The following is a 27,270-nucleotide window of genomic DNA, read 5'->3' as shown; positions in this document are numbered from 1 at the left end:
CAGTGTCCTTCAACTTTTCTAGTTCTCAACAGCCACATCTCTATTAGTGCAGTGGTGATGTGTCACAAGCATGGCTTTGACTATTTGGGAATGGTTCTGGTTATCGCCCCTGGCCACGCATTGTTTTGGTTTGCAGAACTGTGTTGGTGTGGACAAACCAGGCTCCTTTAGAGGAAACTAAACCTGGAACTCAAGTTAGGTGCACATAAACATGTTTCGTGTTTCTGGAGAGAGAGGGTCCAAATCCATAGCTTTGAACCATGAGTGTGGTGGGGGCATTGGATCAGGAGTCCAGAGTTAAGCATCATCCAGAGTAAACGCCTCTGAGCTGGTAATATTGTAAATGTAGAGGTCTCAGAAACTGGTGCTGATCTGCAGATCTACTCACATGCTTTATTGCACTGAATTCTTTGCTGAAGTAGACAAATAATCAGAAAAAAGGAATTATCAAAAGCATGTCATTTGCAGCATTTCTGATAGCAAATTGTGGCAGGGGATTAATCAGTCATACTGATTCCCACAAGCCATGTTTGATGCATATGACAGTATTTTTGTGACTACTTATTTAGTGCAAAAGGCAGAGGGCTGCCTCCTAACTGACCACCAGAATGTCCTTCTGCAACACACACTCTGTTTCATGTCCAATACTTATCCAAATTGAAGCTATACTGAGAGCATGCTGATGGAACGCTGAAATGACTGCTGTGAACATTTACACAGGGTCAGTCAACGGGACATTATGTACCAAAACATTGCAAAGATTTTTCTTTTTGCTGTTTTTCTCTTGGCTGGGGTAATTTATTACTCATGTATGGCTGATTTATCATTAATCGTTATTTTCTGTGGCCCAGAGATTAAAGGCATATCTTCCCCTGTTTTATGGCAACTTTTATTATTTGAACAAGTGAATAAAATATCCCTGTTCTTAAAACATGCATAGGAGTCACCTTAGAATATTAATTATCCATTTGTACGCTGCACAAACTGAGGTTATCTGCAGCTCTTAATTTACCTAAGAAATTCAAGGTAAGAAGGAGTTTCATACACTGTATGAAGGAACACTAGCAGAGCAGCAGAATCACTCCTCTCTTCCTTTCCTCCCTTGAATGCTGCAGGGTGGTCCTCCTACCCCCTATAACCCAGTGAACTTCTGATTTGTGTTTTGTCATTAAACAAGAGCCATGCTCAGGCATAAAAATGTTAATAGTACAAATACTAATAGCACTGCTAAAGAATCACCTAAGGAGAAGAAAAAAAGACAAAATATGAAACTGATTTATTGTACTTAGCCATCCAAATCCATAAAAATATTTAAGATATCAGCCTTAAAAGTTCATTAATAATTCCATAATTTAAGCATATATATACAGACATTAAAAGTTCTGTTACTGCAGCTCACTACACATTTCACTGGCTGTGACTTTGCTCTGGTTTATTATGTCCTGACCTCCGTATCACCTATTTTAATTTGTGTTAAAAGTATTCTGCTTTTCATCAATAATAAAGTTTCTTTTAAATTCAATATGCCATTAGTAGTATATCCCCAGTCAAGCAAATCTTCCACTGAATCCACTTGTGTGGTGATTAAAATAAGCCATTAAAGTAGTGTACTAACCAAAGATGTAACCTTAGCTGTTCAGTCTGTTTGAGATGAAGAACATCACAAAGAAGTGCACAAATAAACTGCTAAACAATGGCTGGGATAGATGTCATTGTCTCATGTAAATATTCTTATAGAATACTTTTGTAATGTCATTAATAGCAAGGAGGCTTACATGCCATGTGTCCTACCTGTAAAGGTGGACAGGAACTGCAGAATATAGGTTGTGAAAATGAAGTATCTGTAACTTCACCTAGTCCCTGTAATCTGTCTGTAAACAGTTGCGTGTAGATGAAAACAAGACTGTATATGCCTTGTCTGATAATTCTTTATGAAAAGCTACTGATCTGTACAATATGCCAAAATTGTTACAGACTTTGGAATATGCTATTGCAAATAATGAGAAAGTCGACTTTAACATTTTCACCCCTTACCTGTGAAAAATCTGGGGGAAGATAAGGGTCAAAATGCAATTCCAAAAAAAAAGCTAGAAAAATCAGAAAACACGGATTAAAAAAAAAAAAAAAACCAAAAAGTAGATAGCAGCATTGGAACCTGTTGTATCAGTGCATCTTAAGTCTTTGAGGCTTCAGTAGACTTAATAAAACCACTTTAGTTTGGACAGACATTTTTCACTTTTTCTACACATGCTGGTTTGTGTCTCAGAGCCTGAAAGCCTTGTTTTGGATGTGATACAGCAGTTTGGAGAAATAAAGAAACAAAGGATGTGGCAAAGGGCAGCATAGTTTCAGCCAGGATGATATGAGTACTCCAAGGTGGTCATCCTTCCTGGTGTGAGTCACACAGCAAACTCTTCTTCTGGCCAAGAGTCCCACAAACCCAAGAAGAGAAACGTAAGGAGTAGTTAATGGGCAGGATATGGCAGCATTTCCCCAGAGATACCATTAGACTGTGTGAGGATGGGAGCCTCTGAAGTTCCAATTGGCTCTCATCCTCCTATAAACAGAGATTTGGATGAACCTGCAACTGCTGTGCCAGCAGAGTCCCTCTGCCGATCATACAACATATGGCTAACACGAAATCTGCACTTGGACTGCTTGTGAGCCATACAGGAAGTACCTGTAAGATATTTAACATGCAGAATTTCAGTCTCTACTTCTAAGTCTCAATCAGCACTTTCTACAATTAACTTTTTTAGAAACTGGTAAAACTTGTGGTAACAAAAACAATAAATGTAATGCTGTGAGGAAAAAGCAATGATTTAACCCAGTAACTTTGCTGAAAAGAATGTGAGATTTTTGTGTGGTATGAAGAAAGCAACTTTTTGATAAGTGGCCAAGAGACGACTAAGAATTTTATCCAAGGTGAAACCTTATTTTCTGCAATATGAAGAAGTTAAATCATGTCATAAAGAGGAACAAAAAACAGTGTGTTAAAACAGATTTAAGCTTTTGAATCCTGTTGATTGATGTGCTTAAAAATGGAGATGGGGAAGGCATATTAGATAGACCATCCTCTGATAGAAAAGTCTTGGACTCTCATGCAACTATCCCTTCTTCAGAGTGTACTCAGAGTCTAGAAGAACAACCCTGCTCCACTCTCGGGAAGACTGTATTTGAGGAGTTTTCCTCCTATACAGTCATGTTTCAAGTCGGTCTGATGAAAATTAACCCCCAAACACTCTCACTTTGAAAAGGTGATTTCTCAATTTTGGAGGAAAAATCCCATTAGTAATTAAACAGAAAAATGCTGCCAGAATAGTATTTCCGTAGTCAAAATGTCCATATGTCAATATGTGCCTAGTGATGTCTTACGCTACTTACCTCAAAAAAAAAAAAAAAAAAAAAGATAGGTTTCTGAATAATATTACTGCCAAAACTAGAAGAAAATCACAAATAAGGTAAGAGAGTACTGCAGAAATGGAGCAAACATCAAAGTGAATACTGTGACAGTGGCATAGCTGCAACAAAGATCACTGCTGAATTTGAAGAAAGGATGAGGAGGTTATGGGCACCTAAGTATCTGAAAAGGGAAAGGCAGTTGTTAAAGATGAAGTTCACAGAGAGGCAACAACTTCAGGTTGTGGCAGCTTGTCCCTTAGCCCATGCCTCTAGGAGAAGACCTTGAAGATGCTGATTTAATGACTAGACCTTCCATCTTCGTATAACACCACATAAAACATTCTGCCTCTGTTTCAAAAAGGCTGGCATGCTACTGTGTTTTTGAGACTGGTAACTGCTCTCTCAAGCATTTCCTGATGTTTCTGTGTGAAAGTTTATGGATAACCGCTCCAAAAACAGATCTGGTGGGAGAATGTTTTGGTTTGGTTCTGGTTTTGATGGGAAGTTTTTTAGGCTTTTTCCCTGCTTCATGGAGAGGAACAAGAAAGAGATGGATGAAGCAGCAAGTTCTACCAGATCTAACACATTCTTTTAAACAAATATGCAAAAATAGATACTCTGGAATAAATATTTCCAAATCCGTCAGTTTAAACATCTACCATAGATTTTTCCATCTTTCTCTTAATTTTTGTAAGGCAAGTGAAAAATAGTAGTGTTTTCCCATGGATAATCATCTGAGGCTTTTATCACCTGCCCATATGGAGCTGTCCCAAACCAAATGCTCTGTAGCAAAATTGACCATTAATTGGCAATTAACTAAAATAAATAAATAATAATGAAACATGTTATCCCAGAACTTCAGATTTTACTTTCATTTCACTTTGGAATGGAGTTACCCTGTTTTGTGCACTTCTATGGAAACACAAATCAGATCAGAATATCTAGTCTTGATTCAGAGATGTGAGGTCTGGATATGCACAAAGGCAGGAACTCATGTAGAATGAGCTTTCCAGCAATCCACTCTCTTGTCCTCTTCCAAGTTGTCCCAGGTCTCCTTCCTACATCCCAACTGTGTCCTAAATACCTAGGTAAAGCAAATGAGAGATTTTTCTTCCACCTTCTGCCCTAAAAATGTATCAAAGTCTACTTGAAATGTTTAGATGAAATTTCAGCTGTTAAAAATATTCTAATCAATTTTCCTCCATAGGAGCATATGCAGTGGGTAACAGGCATGCCTTCAGGTGTTAATATCTTATATATTTATAGCTTATATATATAATAGCTTATATATTTAATACACACACATATATATATATATATATATATATATATGCACCCAAATAAACAAATAAGTATGGATGGAGGAAGAGAGGGTTCTTTGGTAATAGCTGTAGTTTTGTAATTGAGGGGACTGCTAGAGCTGCCTGCACTGTTGAAAATAAAAGGCCTGAACATAGATTGTTTAATTAAAAAGGAATCTGCCCATTCCATCATCAACCTTGGAGCAGGATTAAACTCTTCAGGCTAAGAACATAGCAAATGTTTTTTGCAGAATGCTTCAGAATTATGTGAAATGTTATGGTAGGTAGATAGTGCCCCATAATGTACTTTTGTGACCTTTGTCATATTCAGTGGTTGTTTCTTGATATGCTGTACTAATATTGATATTTCTGTGCCTACAGTTTGCATTATGCAATAGGGAAAGATGTAGAGGTTTCTCTGTAAAATAATTACAATAGGTGAAGGTAGCTGCCAAATAATATTTGGAAGATAATAAAACACTCCCTAAAATTATAGCTACGTATCTGCAGCTATTCTTTCAATTAAAATGCCCAAGGTGTCAATATGGGTCTTCTATAAAGTTTCATGGTGGAACTTCACCTCTTTCTCAATTAACTTAATATATCAATGCCACTTAGCATTGAAACAGTAATTTGTTCATGGCTGACTTTCAAAAGCCTTAACTTCAAATGAAGCCTGTTGAGATTTTGAGTTATTTCAGTACACTTCATGGCTAAATGTTTTAACTTGACACTTTTACACTTTTCTTAAAGATTATGACTCAGATGCTATGAGCAGCTCTTATGAATCTTATGATGAAGAGGAGGAGGATGGAAAGGGGAAGAAAATGAGACATCAGTGGCCTTCTGAGGAAGCTTCTATGGATCTGGTGAAGGATGCCAAAATCTGTGCCTTCCTCCTTAGAAAGAAACGATTTGGCCAATGGACCAAACTACTGTGTGTTATCAAAGAAAACAAACTACTGGTAATTTTTATTTTTATGTAGCTGTATTTTCTTTATACCTTTTAGATGATGTATTTATTTTTACAGGACTCTGGTTTGGAATATATTCTGCAAAGAGTGGCCAAGTCTACAGTAACCTTACCAAAGAGTTTGGTCATGATTTACCGAAGAAGCACTGAAATTATAAGTGCAGCATTATGCCACTTAGAACTTTGATTTTTAGTGCACTTAAACCCAGGCAGCTCCCTGATACTGGAAAGAAAGTCTGGCCTATTCTAACATATTTCATTTGGAAAAAGAAAATGCTGAAACTGTAAATCCAATCTCTCGTTCCCTGAGGACAAAAAATCTCATAGGGAGCTTTGTGTATGAACTGTTAGATCAGACTGCTGGAGAGAAAAGTCCCTTGTTAGACTGAGAATTCACTTGGCAGCATATGCCGTGGTAATGTATACACTTTATACTAAACCTTTGCCATCTGTTCTGCAGTAATTACAGATGCAGTATTCACACGATGCACAGCTGCAGTATAGAAAGAAAAGAAACAAGTGAATGTATTTGTTCCTTAAGCAAATCTGTTATGTTTCTTTCTGATTGGAGGCACCACTAAAAGATTCCATAAGTTAGTAAATTATCTACTTATAGGCCTCTTTTTATTTTCTAAAAGGAGAGCCTAATTGTGTGAAAGAGATATTTCTGTGTCACTGTAAGTGAACTAGTGCTTACAGTAATAAATAGGTTGGGTTCTCAGGCAGTTCCTGCCTTCTATCTGGTGTTTCCAACAGTTGTAACTAATTATGTAAGCAGTAATTACCGCAATCTAGCTCATGTTAAAAGCTGGTGATAGAACATTTTCTGTAGAACCTCATTATTCTACACTGGTACAATGCAGCTTAGCTGTGTTCACTTTCCAAGTTCATTTGCGCTTATGGCAGTGCAGGAAGCAACAGCATATGAACTAAGAAGTTTCTGAAAACATAATTGGAATGAATTTGCTAGATTTCAATGGTTAGTGAGGATTACATTCTTGTATGCTTCTCTATTTAAATGTCAAAAAGAATCTGATTCAATTTTTATTATATTGTTATAATGCCATTATCCTTAGTTCGCGTTTTTATCACCATGTATCAGGATCAGATTTCAAGACCATCTGATAACAGCTTGAAGAAAAGAAAGAGGGAAAGAAACAGATTTTTCCCTGAAGTCATACAATATTTCTTCTACAATTATGTTTGTTTCTGTATAGAAATATGGGGGTTTTTTTTCTATTTTCATTTCCTTTAGCCACATGTGTGGTCTGAAAAGGTTTTTTTTTCCTTACAGGGATTGTCTTTCAGTAATTCTGTAATGGGGATTAAGAAAATAAAAATCACAATAGGCTCTAACGACCAAGTTACACAAGTTTGGTTTATTGTTTGAATGAGGCCTTAGACATTTAACATATGAGATATGCAAGTAAAACAAATATATGTTCTTAGGGATTAGTAATTGCTTGTGTTATAAATGCAGCTGTCATCATAACCCCCAAATATTTTAATTAGAATTAGGCATTAGAAGTAACTTTTCGGAGGGAATCATTTTTCACTTAAAGACCTTTAATATTGGAATACTTCAGGCTTAGTAATGTATAATTATAAATAAGATGTTTAAATTAATGTAAAGAAAATGATATGCTGTTTATTTTTTTTTAAAGACACTAACGTTGCATGTTTTCAAGATTTCATAGCTTGAAAATTTAATATTTTTTTAATGTTACACGCTTAAAATCTCTGACCATGCTGGAGAAACTTTGAGTTAACGGGCTTTGGAGAAGAAAGGCGGACTATGAGTGATTTGCAGAGGCTGGTTTAGAGTGGCTGTATTTGCTCAGCCTAAGTTGTAGTGTTTATAACACACTTTTAACAGCTACTGTCTTCCTGACTGTCCCATCATGATGTAAATACTGTTGATGGCCTGCAAAAGTTCATGTGCGTTTCTCTGTTCACATTTATACTTGACTATTCTATGTATGCATATACTAATTAGTCTTCTTTGTTAGCAGATACTTTCTATATTATCAGATGCCTTTATAGCCTTCATGCATCTTTGAATGAGTGAAAGGCCAATTTACATAAGTGCATAAAATAAGTGGACATTCATACGCACAGTTGAATGTTGTCTGTAATCTGGCACTATGACAGCTTTAAGAGCCACAGCTGTACTGATGTGTTGGAAGGCAGGAATAGGGTCTGGGTCTATAGGGTAAGTGTTGTAACCCTTCATCTTTAGATCACTAGTTCAGATACAGAGCAGGTCATCAGAGATCCAGCATGAAATGGCATTGGCAGCATTTACTAAAGAGGGAAAAAAAATCGTATAGGTTATATAGTTTTAGCCAGGAGCTTACAAAATAAACTAACATGGAGATTGATTAATCAGTGTTGTGCAGTGACTATTAAACTGTATTGGCTGAAAAAGTGGGACTTTGCCCCCTTTCTACACTGTGACAATTTTTTTTGACTTTTCTTAAGAGAAAGAAGAGCTGACTAAAGCATGTGCCCGTGTCTCTGCAACTGCAGCTGCAGGGACTGATGCAGTTTGCCTAGATAAGTAGGGCTGTTGCTGGAGGGTAGGGTAAACATCTGGGCTTTAAAGTCATTAACTGTACAAGTTTATCCTGCTGCTATGTGTGAACAGATTGATACCCTAAATCACTCTTTTCCTACCTGATCAAGGTCAGGCTTGAGTCATAAGGTTAAAGCAGAGAAGCTTAATGCTCTCCATGTGTTGTACCTGTCCTAAAATAAAAGATGTCTATTAATGTCAGTCTGGAAGTAATTTTGCTTTACAGAGGGGATGAGAAGGAGAAGTGCAAAGTTGGTGTTGGCTGAACTCTGTGGTATGTGGTAAAGGGGTGCATGAAAATATTAAAAAATAGCATTTCTATATAATAAAATCTTTTCCCCAAGGTTCAGAAAGGTGATATCTAACTTTTGAACTTTCCTTCCTTACCATTTTTTTAGTGTTACAAAAGTTCCAAGGACCAGCAGCCCCAGATGGAGCTACTCCTGAATGACTGCAGTATCACATACATTCCCAAAGACAGTAAAAAGAAGAAGCATGAACTGAAAATCTCACACCAAGGAGCGGATGCCCTGGTTCTGGCAGTGCAGAGCAAAGAGCAGGCAGAACAGTGGCTAAAGGTAAGGGCAAGGTTTCTGACCAAGAGCTTTTCCACCCACAGAGTGCTTCCATTCCCTGTTCAATTGCTGTTAAAAACTGAGATAAGACATCAACTTTCAGTCAAATCCAGACCATTTAAATCCCATGTAATTTGGGACTGCAGGATCAGCCCTCGAAGCAACTCCTCAGGCAATCAGCAGCTCAGGATTACACAGGTGCTGCTGCTTCATATGGTTTTCACTGCTAATTACACAATAATCTGGAACTGAGAGGAGAGGCAATTCCCTTCCATCTTCATCCTCAGCTCATTTTTGAGAAACCTATTAGTAGTGAGCTGAAGATTGAAATTCCCTAAGGTGTAGAGGAGACTGGAACCCAGGTTGCTTTTTGGAGTGGTGTGTTGCATAGCTGTCGTAATCTACCCTGCAAAACAGGGATAACAACATCATAGTCATCTTTTTTTTAAAAGCAGGATCTCTGAGGAGATGCCTGTTTGAATTCTTTCGGATGGAGAAAAGTCCTTCAACCTCCTGAAGTCACCTCAAGTTTGCTAATCCTGGTTTAGCAGAGTATCATCTGTTATGGTTTGTTCTGGGAATGCAGACTTCTGAGAAATGGGATTTTGTAATCTTTCACTCCTTTCTGTTCATTGTCTGCAAATGTGGAAAATCCCAACGCAAGGACTGCAGTTTTAGATCCTAACCAGAATACTAGTATTTATGTTGGACTTTGCCAGTCTGAAATGTGGAGGTCAGTGAAGTAATGTGGGAAACCATCGCTGCAGTTTCAGTAGCTTGTTTTTAAAACTTTGAAATCCAGCCTTTTAAATGCATGTCTGAATGCATAAGACTCATCAGGCGTTCTGCATGATGTGCTCTGATCTAACCTTATATGGTACTTATTTTTCTAAGAATAAATTGTATTTTTCCAAATACAATCAAATTAAAGACATAGGAATTTCCTGATGGCAAATAGTTTTTCTGCAGAAGAAGGAGACATAGAATGCAGGTCAAGAATTATGAGTTCTGCTGTGGGCTAATTTACTAAATGGGATATTAATCTGTAATTTCCTATTTTGCGATACTGAATATACCTTTTGGGGGTTCACAGTCTGTGTGTGTTTGGTTTTGACTGCAAATGTAGCTTATAAAATGCACTCTCTATTATCGTTTTTAGTAGAAACTAACCACAGCTGTGTATTGGTGAGGCTTCTTCCAACATCAGTATCTTGTTTTATGTTTTAAAATCTAGCACAATCCAAGTGTCCCACTAACTCACCTAGAGTTGCAGAAACACTGATTGGAATGAAAGGAGTCATAAGTCATATTCTTTTCCAAGGGCATTCCACTGTCATTAGATCATAGTAACTGCATCATTATTTCCTGTGTTGTTCTAAACTTGGGTTTAGTAATGCTGAATTCATTGGCAGTTATCAGACTTTCTTTCATAAAAATGGTTGTCTTTTTAATTGTACATAAAGCATTCCCGGACAGTATGTTATCTGCAAAGCATTTGGAGACAGTCTGACAGCACTTTATTTAGCTCCTTCCTGCTGCAAGGCTCCCTGTTAATAAAAACTCTTTCAAGTACATGGCAGTGCTACTGTATGCTCACTTCCAAGCCCTCAGCACTGCTGCAGCACACTGTTCTGTGCACTACAACTTGCCTATCCAACAGCTAACCAAAAATGGTTAGGTCTTGCAACAGCCCCAGTGTTTTCGAGGAGTATAGTTTTCTGCAGAAAAAAAACCAATGGTTTTTGTGTAATTAAAAATGAAGCAAAATTTCAGGGGTGTTTTGTTATTAATATGAAAATAGCCATTAATTTCCTCATTTGAGCCTTATATAAAATGAGCTTCTGAAAATCATGTATAGAATCATAGAATAGTTAGTTAGGGTTGGAAAGGACCTTAAGATCATCTAGTTCCAACCCCCCTGCCATGGGCAGGAACACCTCACACCAAACCATGTCACCCAAGGCTCTGTCCAACCTGGCCTTGAACACTGCCAGGGATGGAGCATTCACAACCTCCCTGGGCAAGCCATTCCAGTGCCTCACCACCCTTACAGTAAAGAACTTCTTCCTTATATCCAACCTAAACTTCCCCTGTTTAAGTTTGAATCTGTTAACCCTTGTCCTGTCACTACAGTCCCTGATGGCTTTGTGTAGGAAGTTCCTATATTACTGAGAAAGAGATCACTGCTTTGTTTTGGGAGAAGTGATGTGAGCTTTCCCTGTCTGTCACTCAATAGGACCAGGGTCCCCCCAGCATTCCATCACCTACGTGAGATTTCCACAGTTAATAGAATGGGCAGATTCAGAGACTGACAATGAGAAAAGTCTCTGCAACCACATTTGTAAATACGAGGCTGCCTGTTCTTTTTTGTCAAAGATTCTATGCCAATACGTGCCATTGGAGCCAGGTTATCACTTAGGATCAATGGGTTCTCATTAATTCACTTGTAAGTGTCAAATTAAAGCTTTCCTTTTGAGCCTGAAAAGCTCAAAATGGCTTTGGAGGCCAGATTTTCCAATGAAAGCTAAACCAGATGATTTTTTTTTTCCGGGTCAGATGTAATCAGTATAAAATACATTTATATAAGCAAGGAATTTTTAAATATCAGTTGGAACACATGGCAAAATAAAGGCAGAATATTTTACACCTTTTTTGTAAAGATGACACCAAAAAACCCCAGGTGATAAACTCAGTGTAAATTGAAGTCTAGACTGGAAACCACAAAGGGGGTTTCAGTTTTACCAGCTAACAAATGCTTGATGAAAAAAAAAGATAGCTGATGTCACCGAAGAGACTGTCAAGATTTCAGAGCAAGGAGAATAAGTAGTATAAATTCAGGCTAGAACTGAGATCATACATTAGAGCTGTAATATGGTGGGCAACATGAAGTGGTGGAATTTTCCAGACTTGAGTCCTAAAATGTTCCCACAAAAATGTACATAAAAAATGTGTGCAGTTATACACTCTGACCCAAAAATGATCTTTTTCCATGCGCAGTTGAGTCTATGTGCATCTGTGTGTGCTTTTGTGCATTTGTGGTCAAGTAAGGTCTTAAATCTGCCCATTTGTCTCAGCACAGCCCACAGACTGGTGAAACTACACCTACTTGTCAGCATCCCTGGGAAATGCTACATGAAAAATAAAAGGACTACTAAGAACATGACATTACAAGAAGATGCTTGTTTAGTGGCTTCATTCATAGAGATGAGTGTGTTCTGTGTGCAGGACCTTCAGACTAGGCCACATAAATCTGCTCTTCAGAATACATGGATGCCAAAAGAATTAAGTTCTGAAATAGCTTCTTGTAGAAACCCAGTAGAAGGACATGGTCGTGGTGTCTGGTCACAAGGCCTGCTCTTCCTCTTTGCATTGCCTTCTGCAAAAATGTATTTCTGATTTATCACTCATGAGAGGTAATCTATCATTTTGGAGTACTGGCCTTGATTTTCGTTTTTCGCTAACATTAGGCACCCTCTGGTAACTCTTCTTCATTTTGCAGTGTGCAGCCATTTTGCAGCAATCTCTTCAGTGGAGGGTCTGTAACTGAGCAATGACTCAGGCATACATTTCTTCATAGAATCATAGAATAGTTAGGGTTGGAAAGGACCTTAAATCCTCTATCATTTTGACAGTGTTCAGTTCTGAACTTGTAATAAGAGGGATTTTATGCCCTGAAGAGAGAAGAAAATCAAGGTTGTGACTGTATTGAGGTGTGCAAAGGCCCTGCAACACTCCTCATAGAGCTGTTAATCCTGTTGTCCCACCCAGTTTCCGTCTCTAATAACTGCATGCTGCCTCTCGTAAAAGTCTTTGAAAACCACTTCTTGTTTTCACTGCGCTGAGCTTAGTGAGGGGAATCAAGTAACTTCTGGGCTTCAGTCTTGATGTGCACTGAGTTTTTCTGAAGTATAAACTACTGACAGAGCTCTTCTTTTACCAGTTTGAAGCGGCACAACACTGAGCTTGTAACTGTAAACATTACGTGGCTGCTTTTACTTTCTATGGGAATTTCCAGCTAGAGATCTCAAAACACTTCAAACATTATTTTCTTGGCTTAAGTAATGTTCCCCAAAGAGGTTATTATCTCTATTTTATAGCTGAGTAGAGTCAAGTGCTGAATGATTATGCCTTAATAACTGACTGGAAAAACTGTGCTTGGGGATGCATACTTGGTACAAGTGATTTCCATTTAGCATTTGTTAGTTTGTAAGTATATATACTGTGTCCCAAGACAGGCGCGCTGGGTTCTGGGTTCTTTCTCTCACATCACCAGCAGCGAAGGCTTTGCAACTAAATTAAACCTCACAGGATTTACACCCCTATTGTCTTAAAGAGATGATTTTAGATAACTGAGTTCAAATAATTGCAAGGTCAATATATTTGCATCGGACCTATTTAGGGCCAAATCTGATAGACTAAGCTGTGAGGGAGAGCTTTGACCAGCCTGCAGGACTGCTGCCAGTGTGCTTTGACAAAACCAGAAGACCCCAGCTTGGCTGTGAATCCGTGTGTCTGTGTGTGACCGGTAGCTGCATACGTAAATTAAAATAAATAAATAAATAAATGAGCAACAAAGAAAACCAATTAACAGCACCACGAACATCCCATTTGCTTGTTTTCTCAGTGATAAATTTTCTTTAGGTTCCTGGCTAAAATCACAGATACAAGCTATAGAAGATCTTGGAGCAAAACCCAGGAGTGCTGAGACTTGATGCCCTGCTTTCACCACTAGATATTGTTCATCCTCTCTTGTACTTGCAGCTTTGGATTGGAAATTACTTAAATTGTAGTTAGCTCAGATTTACAGCCTGACATGTGATCTTGCATCTCCACATTGGGCTGGGGATGCAGCTCCCCTTGCACAGGGCACCTCTGGCCTTGCAGCCACCCAGCACCTACTTCCCTGGGCTCTGTCTGGTCCGTCAGCCATGCATACTAATATTCATGGTAATTACACTGGAATAATACAGGGGTTGTCTTGGTTGAATGTGTCGGGAAAATATTTTTAAGTTGTCATACAGGCATGAAAGATAGGCTTGCTGGCTGCTAGTCTGCTAGAATCTCATCCCCACTTTGCTCAAACAGCAATAAGACAGACAGATGAATCATTTCAGGCTAGGGGATGATTAAGAATGATGTTTTCCAGTACAGAAGGTACGGGGAGTTTCTTTTTGAGACTTAAAGCACAGGCTATGATATGGATAATTTCTGCTTTTCCTCTAATTTAGCTAGGTAAAATCATTGGTGAATTTCTTCTGTACAAAATCCTAAGAGAATTTTGGTGCTCCCTTAAGGAGGAGGAGCTTGATACTAACAAATGTAATCCGTAAGAGTCCAAAAGAGAGAAAATGAGAATTTAGTCATGCCGAAACGGCGAGGAGTCCCGGAAAGTCAGTACTCCTCCAGCACTGAAAAGGAGTGTTTCAGGAATGAGAAATAAGGGATTGCACCTGGGGCCAAACTCTTCTCTCTATGCTGTCTTGTGCATAAGCAGATTTCAGCTTTACCATATTGCTATTTTCAGAGTTGAGCTATAGAGGCAGGGGATACAGCCTGTCCCATTTCTAGCAATTCCTGTATTTCCAAAACGTGGGTAGACAAGCTGGGGGTGGGGGATTGGCTTTGTGGATTTCTAGCCTGGTTACATACAGAAGTGAACCAAATGTGCAGTCAGGCCATCAGCTTTCTCCCTAATCATCTTTGAACTTAATCGTATTAAAAGTATGAGCTTTTCCTGTGAGTTTCATGAAAATGTGAGATGAGATGCTGTAATCACATCAGCCTGTAGCCTGAACTCATACCATGGTATCCACCAGGAGAGAGGTCTGCAAGCTCCTCAAATGCAGGGTGACTTCCAGCGTTATTCCTTATAAGGTCCCAAAGAGATCAACCACAAGGACCCATCTACAAATTCAGTACTTTTACTCAGAATTTGCTGGGTTTGTGTGTGGCAGGATCTGGCCAGCGAGCAGCCTTTCTGGTTTTACTGTCTAGCCTTGTGCTTCTCATCTACAGCTTGGCTCTTTGAAGGTAGCTGAAAAACCTAATTGATTCTTCTGACTTTGCATATAGAAAGAATAAGTGGAGGGCCTCCTGTCCTGGTGTATCACTTAAAATAAGATACAAGAATTATAGGAATTTGTAGGTGAGTGCAAGTCTGAAGGTTTTACAGTAAATTTTAGTGCTTGTGTGGTAAGATAGTTTTTAAAGAGAGAAGTATTCCAGACACACCACATGGCAGAAATTCCAATGACTTCACCCGTCACTGTCAATTGCTCAGGGCAGGGAATCTTTCCAGCTCTCTACCTACAAATATTTTCCCTGTATTCCTCATGTTACTGCACTCAGTGTGATACACTGGTGTATACCTGACCCAGCTGGTGATTTGAGACGTTTCTATGAAGGTCTAGAGCACATGTATTACAAGGAGCAGGTTGGAGTTGTTCAGCCTGGAGTAAAGCAGGCTTGGGGGGGGACGACTTACTGCTGACTACAGCTACCTGGAAGGAGATTGTAGTGGGGATTGGTCAAGTAACAAGTGATAGGACAAATGGAAATGGCCTCAGGTTGCACAAGGGGAGGTTTAGACTAGATGTTAGGAAAAACTTCTTCACCAGAAGGGCTGTCAAGCACTGGAACAAGCTGCCCAGGGAAGTGATGCAGCCACCATCCCTGGAGGTATTTAAAAGATGTGTAGATGTGGCACTTGGGGACACAGTTTAGTGGTGGACTTGGCAGCACTAGGTTAATGGTTGGACTCAATGATCTTAAAGGTCTTTTCCAACCTAAATGATTGTATGATTCTATAAATAAGAAATAATAATATAGTTCAGGCTGCACAAGGTTTTTCCAGGTCTGCTTTTGAAAGTGGCAGTTCTGAAATCTGCTAATTGTAATACTGCAATGGTAATAGTGGTATTTAAAATTCTTGCAATTGAATAACAGAAGATTTTTTAAAATGTATTTAGTTTTGAGGCTCTCCAAAGAAATGACAGGTCTTCAGTTTTCTGATTACATTTTCTCATGTATTTTAAATATTTGAGTACATAGTCTGTTTATGATCTCAGTTTGATTTTCCTGGCAGATCACTCTCTCTGTGTGTAGATGTAATGTACAAAGGCATTTGTGGTGAAAAAAAAGGGAATAATTTCGCATTTCTAAAGTGTGAGAAAACTAAAACTATTAATGGAGTATGCACCATTATGAAGTATTCTCAGTACAGCCTTCCAGATTATACCATTTTATTAAAAATAACACATTTGGGTATTCCTTTCGTTTGGTTTCTAGTCTTGGAGCCACTGAGATGCACTTACTCATATTTTCACACATTTCATTTCATTGTAATGGATAAAAGTTTGCTGACCTCCTTTCCGCACTCTAACTCACAACTATTTTTTAATGAAAATTGTGATCTTTTGTTTTCCTATGACTCCAGGAGATGGAACACAGAAAAACTGACAAGAACTCTGAGTCTTGTGATTGAAATTATGCAGGTTGGCAACACTGGTGGAATGTTTTATCCTTAAAATTTTGAGTTAAAGCTATAAGCATGTGAAAACCAGATTTATAATGGCAGCTGACTGCAAATGTAATTATAGAGAGTGCATCCACACAATCATTATATAGTAAAGGCATTTCATCCTGGTGAGCTGTAGAAGTATGAGTTTTATGCTGTGCATCGAACATAATTATATTGCGCATAGGAGGTGATGAACAAATCTCTGCCAGTGAACCCTTGAACCCAAATGAAGTGTTGGATCCTTGAATACGCATTTACTGCAGATCTTGCCACAAACTTTCATTTAATAGTGTGTCAATTTTTTAATCAAAATTTAATTACAACCCAATTAAACACTTTAGCTTCTCTTTAAATATGTGAGGTATGATAAGAACCGGATTTACTTGAGTGCATGACTTTGCACATACTATTCAGTTAGTGCTGCCAAATCATTTCCCTCTGTTCTGTCTGTAACTCCCATTACTATCTGCCTTTGCCAAAATTAACTAACTGTGTGGTGTGAGCAGATGCTGAAAACATGAGCCATTGAATCAGGGTCATGCAGGAGACAGAAATAAATGTTCCCAGAAACTGTATGGTCACTTTTCTCTAGGAAGAAAACAGCAGTGTATTTACACCGTACTGAGGACCAGCAATTGAAAATAAAACAGCACACATGCAAATAATTTTTGTGATTTTAATGAAATTAGGGCTACATTTAACTCTGAGGTACAAATGCTCTGCAACAGATATATGTAAATTTTCTGTTACAAAGGACGACAAGTGCCATGAAATACTGTGCTTTTGTTTCTGGGACAAGCTATAGGGAAGTTCAGACAGTTAAGAAGGAATGCTGAAGTGTTTTAAGATACTAGTTCATAAATAAATGTATAAGTTCATGTCTCGGCTCTGCTCAGATTTTTTTTATGTGACATTGAGTGAGTGATTTAATCTTTCTTTTGTTCCTGAGTTCTCCATCTGTAAAATGGGGCTACTGATCTTTCTTTCTTTATAACAAATAATGCCTTTAACTTATAATGTGCTCATAAGTTGTAGCAATAGGGTTTTTGTAAGCTCATAAACATTTGATTTGTTTAGCTTCACCCTTAAAAGGAACTTCTGTACTGTGTAAAGACTGTTTGGTGCCATCTTTAGCTCTTTAGTAGTTTCCACATTTGGATAATACTGTTTGAAACTAAAAAGACATTGTTTGTTGTTTTGCTTTTCCTCTCCTTGAAAGAATTCTGGATTTTGACAGTTAGCTGGATTGCCGTTTTCCCTGGAACAAGGAGTTCTCAGGCCAGATCCTCCTCTATGCCAGATGAGCTTGCTGTAAACAGTGTAAAGGAAGGAGCTGGATATGTAAACATACATGTACATGCAAAGGGGAGAGTTTTCGTGTCTAGCAGTGATGCTTCTGGCAGAGTAGGATGCTTTCCTTTCTTATCTCACTTGGTTCTGCTGTCCTTGCATGAATGCATGGGTGTAATCAGTGGTTTAGAGTTCAGCACCCCCTCGGCATGAATCTGGATGGAGAATCAGGTTCTCATCAGCACAAGCAGTTCTAGACTTACAATGGGCTCATGGTAGCCTCATAAGAGATAAAAAACTTATGTCCATGGGAAATCATCAAATGTCTTTACTCATGTGTTTGTACACTTAGATAGTTTAAGGGTTTTAAGTTCTTCAAATTCTGTTAAAAATCTCAGTGAATTCCAGGTTATGGATTATTCTTTAATTTTTAAAAGCAGACAATGCCATTCCCATTTCATACAAACATATTTACAATTTGACCTATACCTTTATGTCAATGTGCAAGTATAATACAAAAATGCGGTGAAATGCCTCTGCACAGTATTAAGCGGATCAGCACTTTGTTAGTTCTTCAGTAGCAAAGAAAGAGCAGCTGGATAACGTATTATGCAAAACTCTTATCCTTTGACTTAAGTGACCTTGGATTTAATACCACTTTTTCATCATCACAATGAAATTAGTTTGTTGTGTCAGCTGAGTTCATATTGCGAACTAGCTCATGGAAATCAGCAGCGCTGTTGGTTTGTTACTCAGGAGAGCCTTGGAGCTTAGCTTGTCTAGAAACTGAAACCTTCCACCTCCAGACATTGTGTCTCCTCCAGGTAATACATGAAATAACTAAGGGAGGCAGCATGGAGAAGTTGGTTTGGTGGCAGCCTCCCTGACACCTGCCAGCCTAATAAACGTCTGTGTGATTCTCCTTCCATCTGTCTTCACATTCATATATAAATTCTCTGATTTGTGCCTTGTGAACAATTAACAAGATTTGCCTTGTCTCCTAAGGTTATAAAAGATGTGTGCAGCAACTGTACGGGAGCTGTAGACTCCGATGGACCATTGTCTAGTTCTCCAGTACACAAGATGGAGCTGGAGAAGGTAAAGTTACGAAACTTCTTTAATGCAAAACTCCTTATGGTTACTTATTAAAGAGGCACCGCTAGACACTGCACGTAGTTACTGGCTGATTTGTGCTACTGGTTTAGATTGTTAGTCCCTGTGTTGTATTTGTTTGGATATGTGCACACAATCTACAGAGTTAACGCTTCTGCCACATCTATTCATTTGGTCATGAGCAACCAGCAGACTGCCTTGTATTCATTAGCAGCTTCACTTTAGCCATTCTGAAGGGTGAAGACTTAAGTGGGTCTGGTACATGTGCTGTGGTGCAGAGACGCTCTCCATCAAGTGCAAAGACGAAGCAGGGATGTGACTGTCAAGGAAGAATAGCTGAAGATTATAGAAAAGTTGTAAGGGAAAGTCTTTTATTTTGGGGAATTTAGTACTTGAGGAGCTCCCTGGGCATGCTGAGGTCATTGTTTTGGCAGAACCTTTCAAGCATTTGTGCCTCAATACAGAAACTTGGCTATGTGGTTGTCTCTGCTGCCTTGACTCAGCGGGATATGATACCAAGAATTAGCAAGGAAAGCAGCTCTACAGTGAATGATCAGTATATTACCAGCACCAGTTTAAGCCCCTGCTATGCTGAGGCATCCATGTGAGCAGACCCTGTGCTTAAAACTCCCACTAGAAAAAGGTTTCATCACCAAATTCCAGATGGCAGGTTCTACCCTTATGGTGGAAGGGTGCCACTGTCAGTAGTGTTATGTTGCTTTGCCTCAGAAAAATAAGAGCAAAGCACACTCGATGACAGCTCAGTCCTCCTGATTTCACATGCAAAAGCATGTCGGCACACACCTGCACAGTCTTAAAAAGGTAACTGGAAATGTCATAAAATGGTGGTTTTCTAAAATGCATGCCATAAAAAAGTGCAGCAAAATTTTTCATTTGTTGATTTTTCTGATAATCTGTGCATCTTCTTCACGGCTTCACCACTCATGAGTAATGTGGTTACCAAAACTGTGCTGGTGTAAGCTCTGTACTGCTTCATCCCATATCTCATACACAACTCTTGCAGAATAATCACTGCTAAAATTTTATTTCAAAAGCCTCTTTTTAGCACATACTGAATATTGAAGGCCCTTGTAGGAGGGCACTATTTTCTGGTAAGTTGTAAATGTATATATGAAGCTTTATTTAAAGATATAATTTTAAAATTATTCTTATCTGATCCATGTACTTTTTCATTGCTTATCAGATTAATAAACAGTGACATATAGAATCTAGAAATTCATTATAGTTGTATGATAAGAGGTACTGAATTAGGATTAGTTCACTATTTTGACTAGTTTCAAATATAGACCTATTTTATTGTTTGTGTGCTTTTCTAAGGCCCCTGTTTTTTTTTATTATCTGCTATTTCTCTTCCAAGTAGGTGAGAGCTTGAAATGTGTTTTATTTAATAGTAAGCATCCTTTTAAGTTGACTCATGACATTTGATTTGGTGACTGTGCCCACACTGTATGTCAACTAATTTCTTTGCTCCTGCAGAAGCTGTCGTTTGAGAGGCCAAGCTCAGATGGGGAGGGTGCTGTGGAAAATGGTACCACAACTGTGTGCAATGGGAAAGAACAAGGTATGTCCCGGATCCAGAGATGGTTGTTGTAAATAATATGTGCATATAGGGAGTGATTGGAAGTGAAATACGTGGCTCTGTCTTTTGAAAATAGGCAGTCAAGCTCTTGAAGATTTTCATTAGAATTTAATTTAACTTGAAAGCTGAATCATGTTAAGAACGATTCGTTAAAATTTTGCGGTAACAGAAGGCACTTGATGTTATCGTGCAGGTGAAATCAATACAATAGTAAGGGAACAGAAAATAGATATTTTGGCTTGGCCTTTTGTATGTTCAAAAGTAGTTTTTCAGAGCTTGAGCGACCACTAGAGGCAACTAGCAGTTGCGTTTTGTAATCGTAACTATAGTGGCAGCATAAACGGTGGGTGTATAGCTTCTGAGCAAAAAGCTATCATTGAGTAGAGGGAAAGAATCATTCGTATATGAATATGTATACACATAGATACACAGTTTATATATATGTGTGTATACACAAATACATATATATAAAACTAATCTATAATATTATATTAAAATACTAAAATGTATATAATCATGTAATATCAGTGGATTTGTGAGCATATACGTATAAAATTTTACATGTGCTACTTTGCAGCCATGCGTGTTTTGTAGTCCCTATAATCTAACAAAGGTAAATCCTAAACCGTGGGGAATTTAGTCTGAGTTCTATCTAAAACACTTTACCTAAACCACTCAACCCTTATGCTGTCTTCCTCATCCTCTTCCCTCCTCCTTAAAGCAGAACAAAACCTGTGACTTTGTTAACTTGTCATAAAGCAATGGTATCATTTAGATAAGACATCCTTCTGCAGCTGTCAAGATGAAGGGTAATGTGAGCTGCAGTGAGCACAATGTCAATACTGGCCTTGGTGCCAGTGCTGTCTGGCCTATTGACTGATTTCCGTTTATCTTCTCCCTGGGTCGTTTTCCAGCACTTCCTGACTATACAGATCTCTGACATACCCAACAGTATGGAACAATGTCAGGCTTTGTGGCTTCTAGAAGTTGTGGTACACGGTCAGATTCCACCCTATAAAATCTACTAAGCTTTGAAAAAGCAAGGTACTGTTTTAGTCTCTGAAACTTGCTGACAAACATCTGTGATCCAAAAGCTGTGCTGTCCAGGATGTCCAAAAGTGCCTAGTGGCTCAAGTGCCCTGCAGGAGGCATGCTGATGGATCATGTGCTGCTGGAAAACCAGCTTCGATGTCTCAGGAAGGGTAATTAAAAATATAATTTCTTTCTGAAAACTGTGACCTTTAACATGTTGAAATAAAAATACTATGCAGTAATGACTGCAGAAAGATTGAAATAACCCTGATATCATCTTAAAGGGTTCTGGATGAAGTCACACTGTTTTTTAAGCAATAGATAGGAAACACTTAATGGAGCATGTGGGAAGGGAGATTCTGGAGAGCTATCGTCTCCAGCTATCACCCACTGGCCAACCTCTATGCTGCTCTTAACCAGCTGCTTGTTTTGTGATGGGGAAGGAAATGAAAAGAAAAAGCTATTGTGAAAAAAAAGCAGTGATAGGCAGCTGCCGGTATATTCTTCAGACTCAAAAAGATTAAGTCATGAAGGCCTTATTTCTGCTACCTCTCAGTTCTGCAGGAGCATAAAACAGCAGTATGAGTGGAAGATAGGACAGAAAGGACAACCCCTTGCCACTGAAATGGGCTTATTCCACTGTGTGTGTTCATGCTCATGAGAATCATGCTCATGATTCCTTTGGACTTCTGTCTCAGAGAGATGAGTTTTCCTCAGTCTCTGGCTTTTTTCAATGCTTTTCATCTCCTCCCCACTCAGTAGTCACAGTCATTGGCTGCTGCTGGTGGGATGGAAACCTGTCTGCAGGCTGGTGCTGCATCCAGGTCATCACTTAGGGAGGCGGTGATGTGAGCAGATGGGATGGCTGGCCTTCCTCCCTTATACACAGGAGGTGGTTGCATGTTTAGGGAGCATAATGTAAGTTGTTAGCACCCTTTTTAGGAATAGAGAATTAGACCTTTCTTGTACAAACGCATTGCTATATTGGAGTTTGCTGGTGAACAGCTATCTGCACCTGAAAAGCTGCCTTTCCCCCTCAGCACTGCATGCAGCAGGTGACAGATGTGTACAGTCTCGGCTACAAACAGCATTTCTAAACAATGTGCCATGATTCCTAATGATTAAACTAAATATGATAAATTATCCCATTGTGAGTCCCAAACTGCTTCTCTATTTCCCATGCATTCTTCCTAATTCATCAGTTCATACAGTCATCTCTCATATAAACATTGTGTCCTTTTTTTTCCTCAGTTTACACAAGTCCATAAGCACTAAATGTTCTGTGTTGCAATGGGAGTTGATATGTCAGGGATACTGATATTTTTCATCAAAATCATGCATCAGGACAAGTTAATGGATATTTTTACCACTCTGTCAGTTAGCAGAGAGACTTCTGTTCCATTGAGGGAATTCAAATTAGGCCACTAAATGCAATTTCTGAAGGTTTATTTCATTTGTTCCATTTTGCAAATAAAAAGTTGTTTGTTCTGTTTTGGTTTGTTTTTTAATTGTTTAATCTTACAAAGTTGGGGTTTTCTTTTAAATTTGTTTGTTAGGATTTTAGTCAGGTAGATACTTTAAAAAATGATACACATAGTCCTCAGTGCACAGAGCCATAATACTAGGAGCATCATACTGAGTTAATAGGAGCATAGGCTGGACGTTGTTAGAGCTTTTTCTTGCCAAGACTTCATGATCACAGTGCCAACTTTTAAATATAATGCTTATACTGATCCAACTAATTTAATTGTTAGTAGTTGATTTATAAGTCTCATCTTTCTAAAAGGTCCATTGTTATCATTGTGATAAGGTAGCTTAACTTAATTGTATGTCAGTAGTATTTTGCTAGGCAAGCATACTCTGTCTTTCTTGTGTATATAATTGTTGAAGTATTTTGAGGTGAATGTTTAGGAACAATGAAAGATTGAATGGATTTTTATTCTTGTGTATATGAGCTAAATTTATATGCAGGTACCTCAGTCATACTGATAAATTAGGTGGTGACTAGTGTGGAAAGAGACTTGCAGCTTGATTAGACTAAATTAAATTGATTTGTGCTTGATTTTTGTTTTTCTTATCCTTCTGAATGCCATGATTTTCATAGCACAGAGGTTATTTATAGGCATCTGTGTTAGAGAGGGCGTATAATGTTTATCTCACTGCAGTCTGCAGCTTTTGTACAAATGTTCATCTTGCACAGGATTGTCTAAATGAGCTACTATTTTTATGCAGGTTCTCACTATTTGATGGTTGATTAAAACACACTAAAATACACACTTTTGCTTTCTTAATAGTGAAGAGGAAAAAAAGTTCAAAACCAGAAGCTAAGGGCACTGTGACTAAAGTAACAGGGAAAAAAATAACGAAGATCATTGGTTTAGGAAAGAAAAAACCTTCAACAGATGAACAGACCTCATCAGCTGAAGAAGATGTTCCAACATGTGGTAAGTGATTTTTCTCCTTGAGTCTTAAATGCACATTGTGACTATAATTTTATAAAATTCTAGCCTAGAAATTCCCCTAAATTTTCTTTTACTGCTGTAATTCTTCCCCCAGCATCAGAAGGATGCACTCATTCTGTGAAAGGAGTAGAGTAATCGAGAGCTTATCACCTGAAAAGAGACTAAGAGTACTTGACTTTTAAAATAAAATGGTAGCAGAAGCTCAGAAATAGTATCATTGCTCTTTGCAAAGGTTAGGGGGAAGAGAAGTGTGGACAAAAAGCAGAAAGAAATGAGTTGCTTTCAAACAAATGGATATAAAATGAATATGGGCTGGACCATAAAATAAATTTAGGCTAGGAATTAGAAGAAAAAAGTTCTTAGGAAGGGGTCAAGTCTTTCATAATGGGTCATGGTGAGGTTCTATGGGATAGCAATCAAGACAGCAGCCAACTGGCCTCAGCCAAAGTGATTTGATTTTGTCTAATTGTGGGCAAAACTTACATGAAGTAACAGATTTCTAGAAAGCTGCTCTAACTCCTAATGATGATCACTCCATTTGACTGCTATAGTGCTTGGGAGCACCAAGTAAGTATACAAAAAGGCATGCAGAAACACTTACATTTTGTATCTATCTCAGCTGTTAATGTTTGCTCAGAATTCAGGACTTTGTGCAATGCACTTAGTTTATGTCCTCACAGCTCTGGTATTTTCAAACAATGCAATGTGTTTACTATCTCCTGTTTGCCTTTTGGTACTCCAGTATTAGGTAACACTTCCATATGCGAGTAAGGGAGAACCCACCCTTCTCCCAATCCCTCACAAAAAGAGGCTTCATAGAAATCAAGCTGTGAAGCAATTGCACTGGATTCTGAATTTGGGTTTGCCTTTTCCCCTTAAACTGACTAGGAAAACTTTGGGAAACACAGAAATCTGTGGTTAGGCAGCAGCTGGCAGAACTAATGGGCACATGAGGTGTGACAGATGCTTGCCCAGTGTGGAAGAAGCAGATCCATGACCACCAGTGAGAACTTCACAGATCACAGGTGGCTCTCAAGTCACATTTTGGGAATTATTCACATAAGCAATCTTTGATTAAATAAGTGTGTGTATATATGTCTATACATCAGCTACGTACAGATGTGATTTATCAACCAAAAGAACAGCTGGGAAAAGCTGTGTCCAGCCAGATGCGTTGTCCGAAGCATCTGGCTTCCATTAAAATTCAGACTTCCGGGCCCTCATACTCCGTTGATTATTCTGTATTATGTGAGACGTTAACCACAGCTGTATAATTTAATTCTTAGTATTTCTATCATTATTTCGGATATGGACATAAATATAGCCATTACTGTTGCCTGTATTTGGCTCTACTCAACATCACTTGCAGATTTTGTAGGAAAATATCTAAGTGTCTAGGCTCTGGTCATTGCAGGAAGTCTTTGCTGAAGAGTTTCTCACCACCAGAAATTTGGCTCATTTCAGTGCCCTCTGGGAGGCTGTTCCATAGTTGAAGGTTTTTTACATTTTAGAAGGCTCTGCCTCCCATGCACAAAAGGAAAATCCCAGTGGGGATGCAGGGGACACCCAGCTGGATTGGAAACTAAACCCCACCTGCACTTGGAGTCATGGCAAAGCTCTTCCCTACAACATCTTGCAAGTGACAGAGGAACTGACAAGGAGAGGTGCCATGCTTGACCTCATGCTCACCAACACTGAGAGGCTGGTGGGGAATGTGATGCTCTAAGGCAGCCTTGGCTGCAGTGATCATGAGATGGTGGAGTTTGCGATCCTCAGGGCAATGAGAAGGGCACGCAGCAAGCTCACTGCCCTGGACTTCAAGAGAGCAGACTTTGGCCTCTTCAGGAACCTGCTCAGTAATGTTCTATGGGATAAAGCCCTAGAGGGCAGGGGAGCCCAAGACTGTTGGTTGATATTCAAGGATCACCTGCTCCAAGCTCAGGAGCATTGCATCCTGACAAGAAGGAAATGGGCCAAGAGGCCTCCATGGATGGATAAGGAACTGCTGAGGAAACTTAAAAGCAAAAAAAGAAGCTTATAGAAGGTGGAAGCAAGAACAGGCGGCCTGGCTGGACAAAGCCTTGGACATGGTCTAGTGTGAGGCATCCCTGCCCAGGGCAGGGGGGGCTGGAACTAGATGGTCTTAAGGTCCTTTCCAACCCTAACTAATATGTGATGCTATGATTCTGTGAATCTGGGTCTTTGACCACCTGTGCTAAGCTGAAATGGTAATGCCTCAACAGGGAACACAGGCCATTTTGGTCATGTCATCTGCTGAAGGTTTACATAAGGATATGTAGGAGGAAAAGCATGGGATCCTGCTTAGTTCGACTGATGTTGGAGGGTTTGGAAGAGCTTTTCCAAGTGGTGTGCTGGGAGCAGAGGGGAAAAACAAGTGCTGTCTGAAAAAAAAGGACTCTCACTCCAAAATAAGCCAGCTGGCTTGCACGTGAAAGTTTTTCCATTTCTAGGGATTATAGTATAATGCAAAGCTATACAGGGTTTTGTTACACGAGGGGGGAGAAGAGCTGAAGAGTGTGATCATCACAAGGAGCCAAAATCAGAGGGTTGTGCACATCCTCCTTTTTTATGGCACCTTCCAAGATGTGCGCAATTCTGATCTGCTATATCCTGTTGGATCAAGCTTTGACATTGGAACCATAATGCTGGAAGGAAAACTCAGAAAAATTAATGATAAGTCATAGTTTCGATGAAAACCAAACAGATAGCTATCCAACAGGATTAAATGAAAATCAGACCTGAGACTGAAGACATTTTTTTACATAAATTTGGCCTGTTCAAGATATCATTTGTTTCCTTCCTCATAGCCTGTTTGGAAGCAGCAACATGCAGAATTCATGTACTATTATAATGTAGAAGCAGAAGTTTGTTTCATTTTTTCTTTTTCAAGGCAGGAAAATTGTCTTGATATTAATGTTTGAGTCTGAAATGATTGTTGCTATGGGACAGAGAAGGAAGAACTGCTCATTTAATGATATTGTATGCCTAGACACTGTATCTGATACAGAGCATGGTACAAAAAGTGTTTTTTTAAAGGGTAATTTTTTTCATGAAATTTTGATTTGTTCTAAGGGTCCGGTATTAACCTGGAAAGAAAAATAATCTTTGTTTAAACTTTTGTCTTCCAATTTAGCTAAATTTCACATACATTTACTTCCAGAATTGTAAATCAATGTGAATATTTTTTATATTGCCATCAGTAGTGATCTTCTAAATTCTGCTTTAAATGTGTTGCAAACCAAACGTGCATTCTTCTTTCTGAAAGAAATTAAAACTTATAGCATCAATGCTATGTAGGTCTTTAAAACACTGATTTTGGATGTCACAGGAGGTAGCTCATCACTTAATTTTATAATGCAAGTTGAGATTTTCCCAGCAAATTTTGGTCAGCCACAGTTATCAAATGC

The 27,270-nt window shown here is 38.7% G+C and overlaps 1 protein-coding gene across 4 annotated transcripts in view; it reads left to right on the top strand.

Moving 5' to 3' along the window:
* Nucleotides 1-27,270, top strand: part of AFAP1 (actin filament associated protein 1) — a 120,741-nt gene that overhangs the window by 73,351 nt on the left and 20,120 nt on the right. For all 4 annotated transcript variants that reach the window (XM_065659889.1, XM_065659907.1, XM_065659916.1 and 1 more), the window contains exons 5-9: nt 5,457-5,668; nt 8,650-8,829; nt 18,641-18,733; nt 20,246-20,330; nt 23,675-23,824. In XM_065659889.1, coding sequence (XP_065515961.1) covers nt 5,457-5,668; nt 8,650-8,829; nt 18,641-18,733; nt 20,246-20,330; nt 23,675-23,824 — 720 coding nt within the window. The remainder of the gene's footprint in view (nt 1-5,456; nt 5,669-8,649; nt 8,830-18,640; nt 18,734-20,245; nt 20,331-23,674; nt 23,825-27,270) is intronic.

This window comes from Lathamus discolor, chromosome 1, assembly GCF_037157495.1.
Source record: "Lathamus discolor isolate bLatDis1 chromosome 1, bLatDis1.hap1, whole genome shotgun sequence".
Classification (NCBI taxonomy): domain Eukaryota; kingdom Metazoa; phylum Chordata; class Aves; order Psittaciformes; family Psittacidae; genus Lathamus; species Lathamus discolor.
The sequence above is the reverse complement of the archived record's forward strand: the minus strand, read 5'-3'. Positions and strand labels throughout refer to the sequence as shown.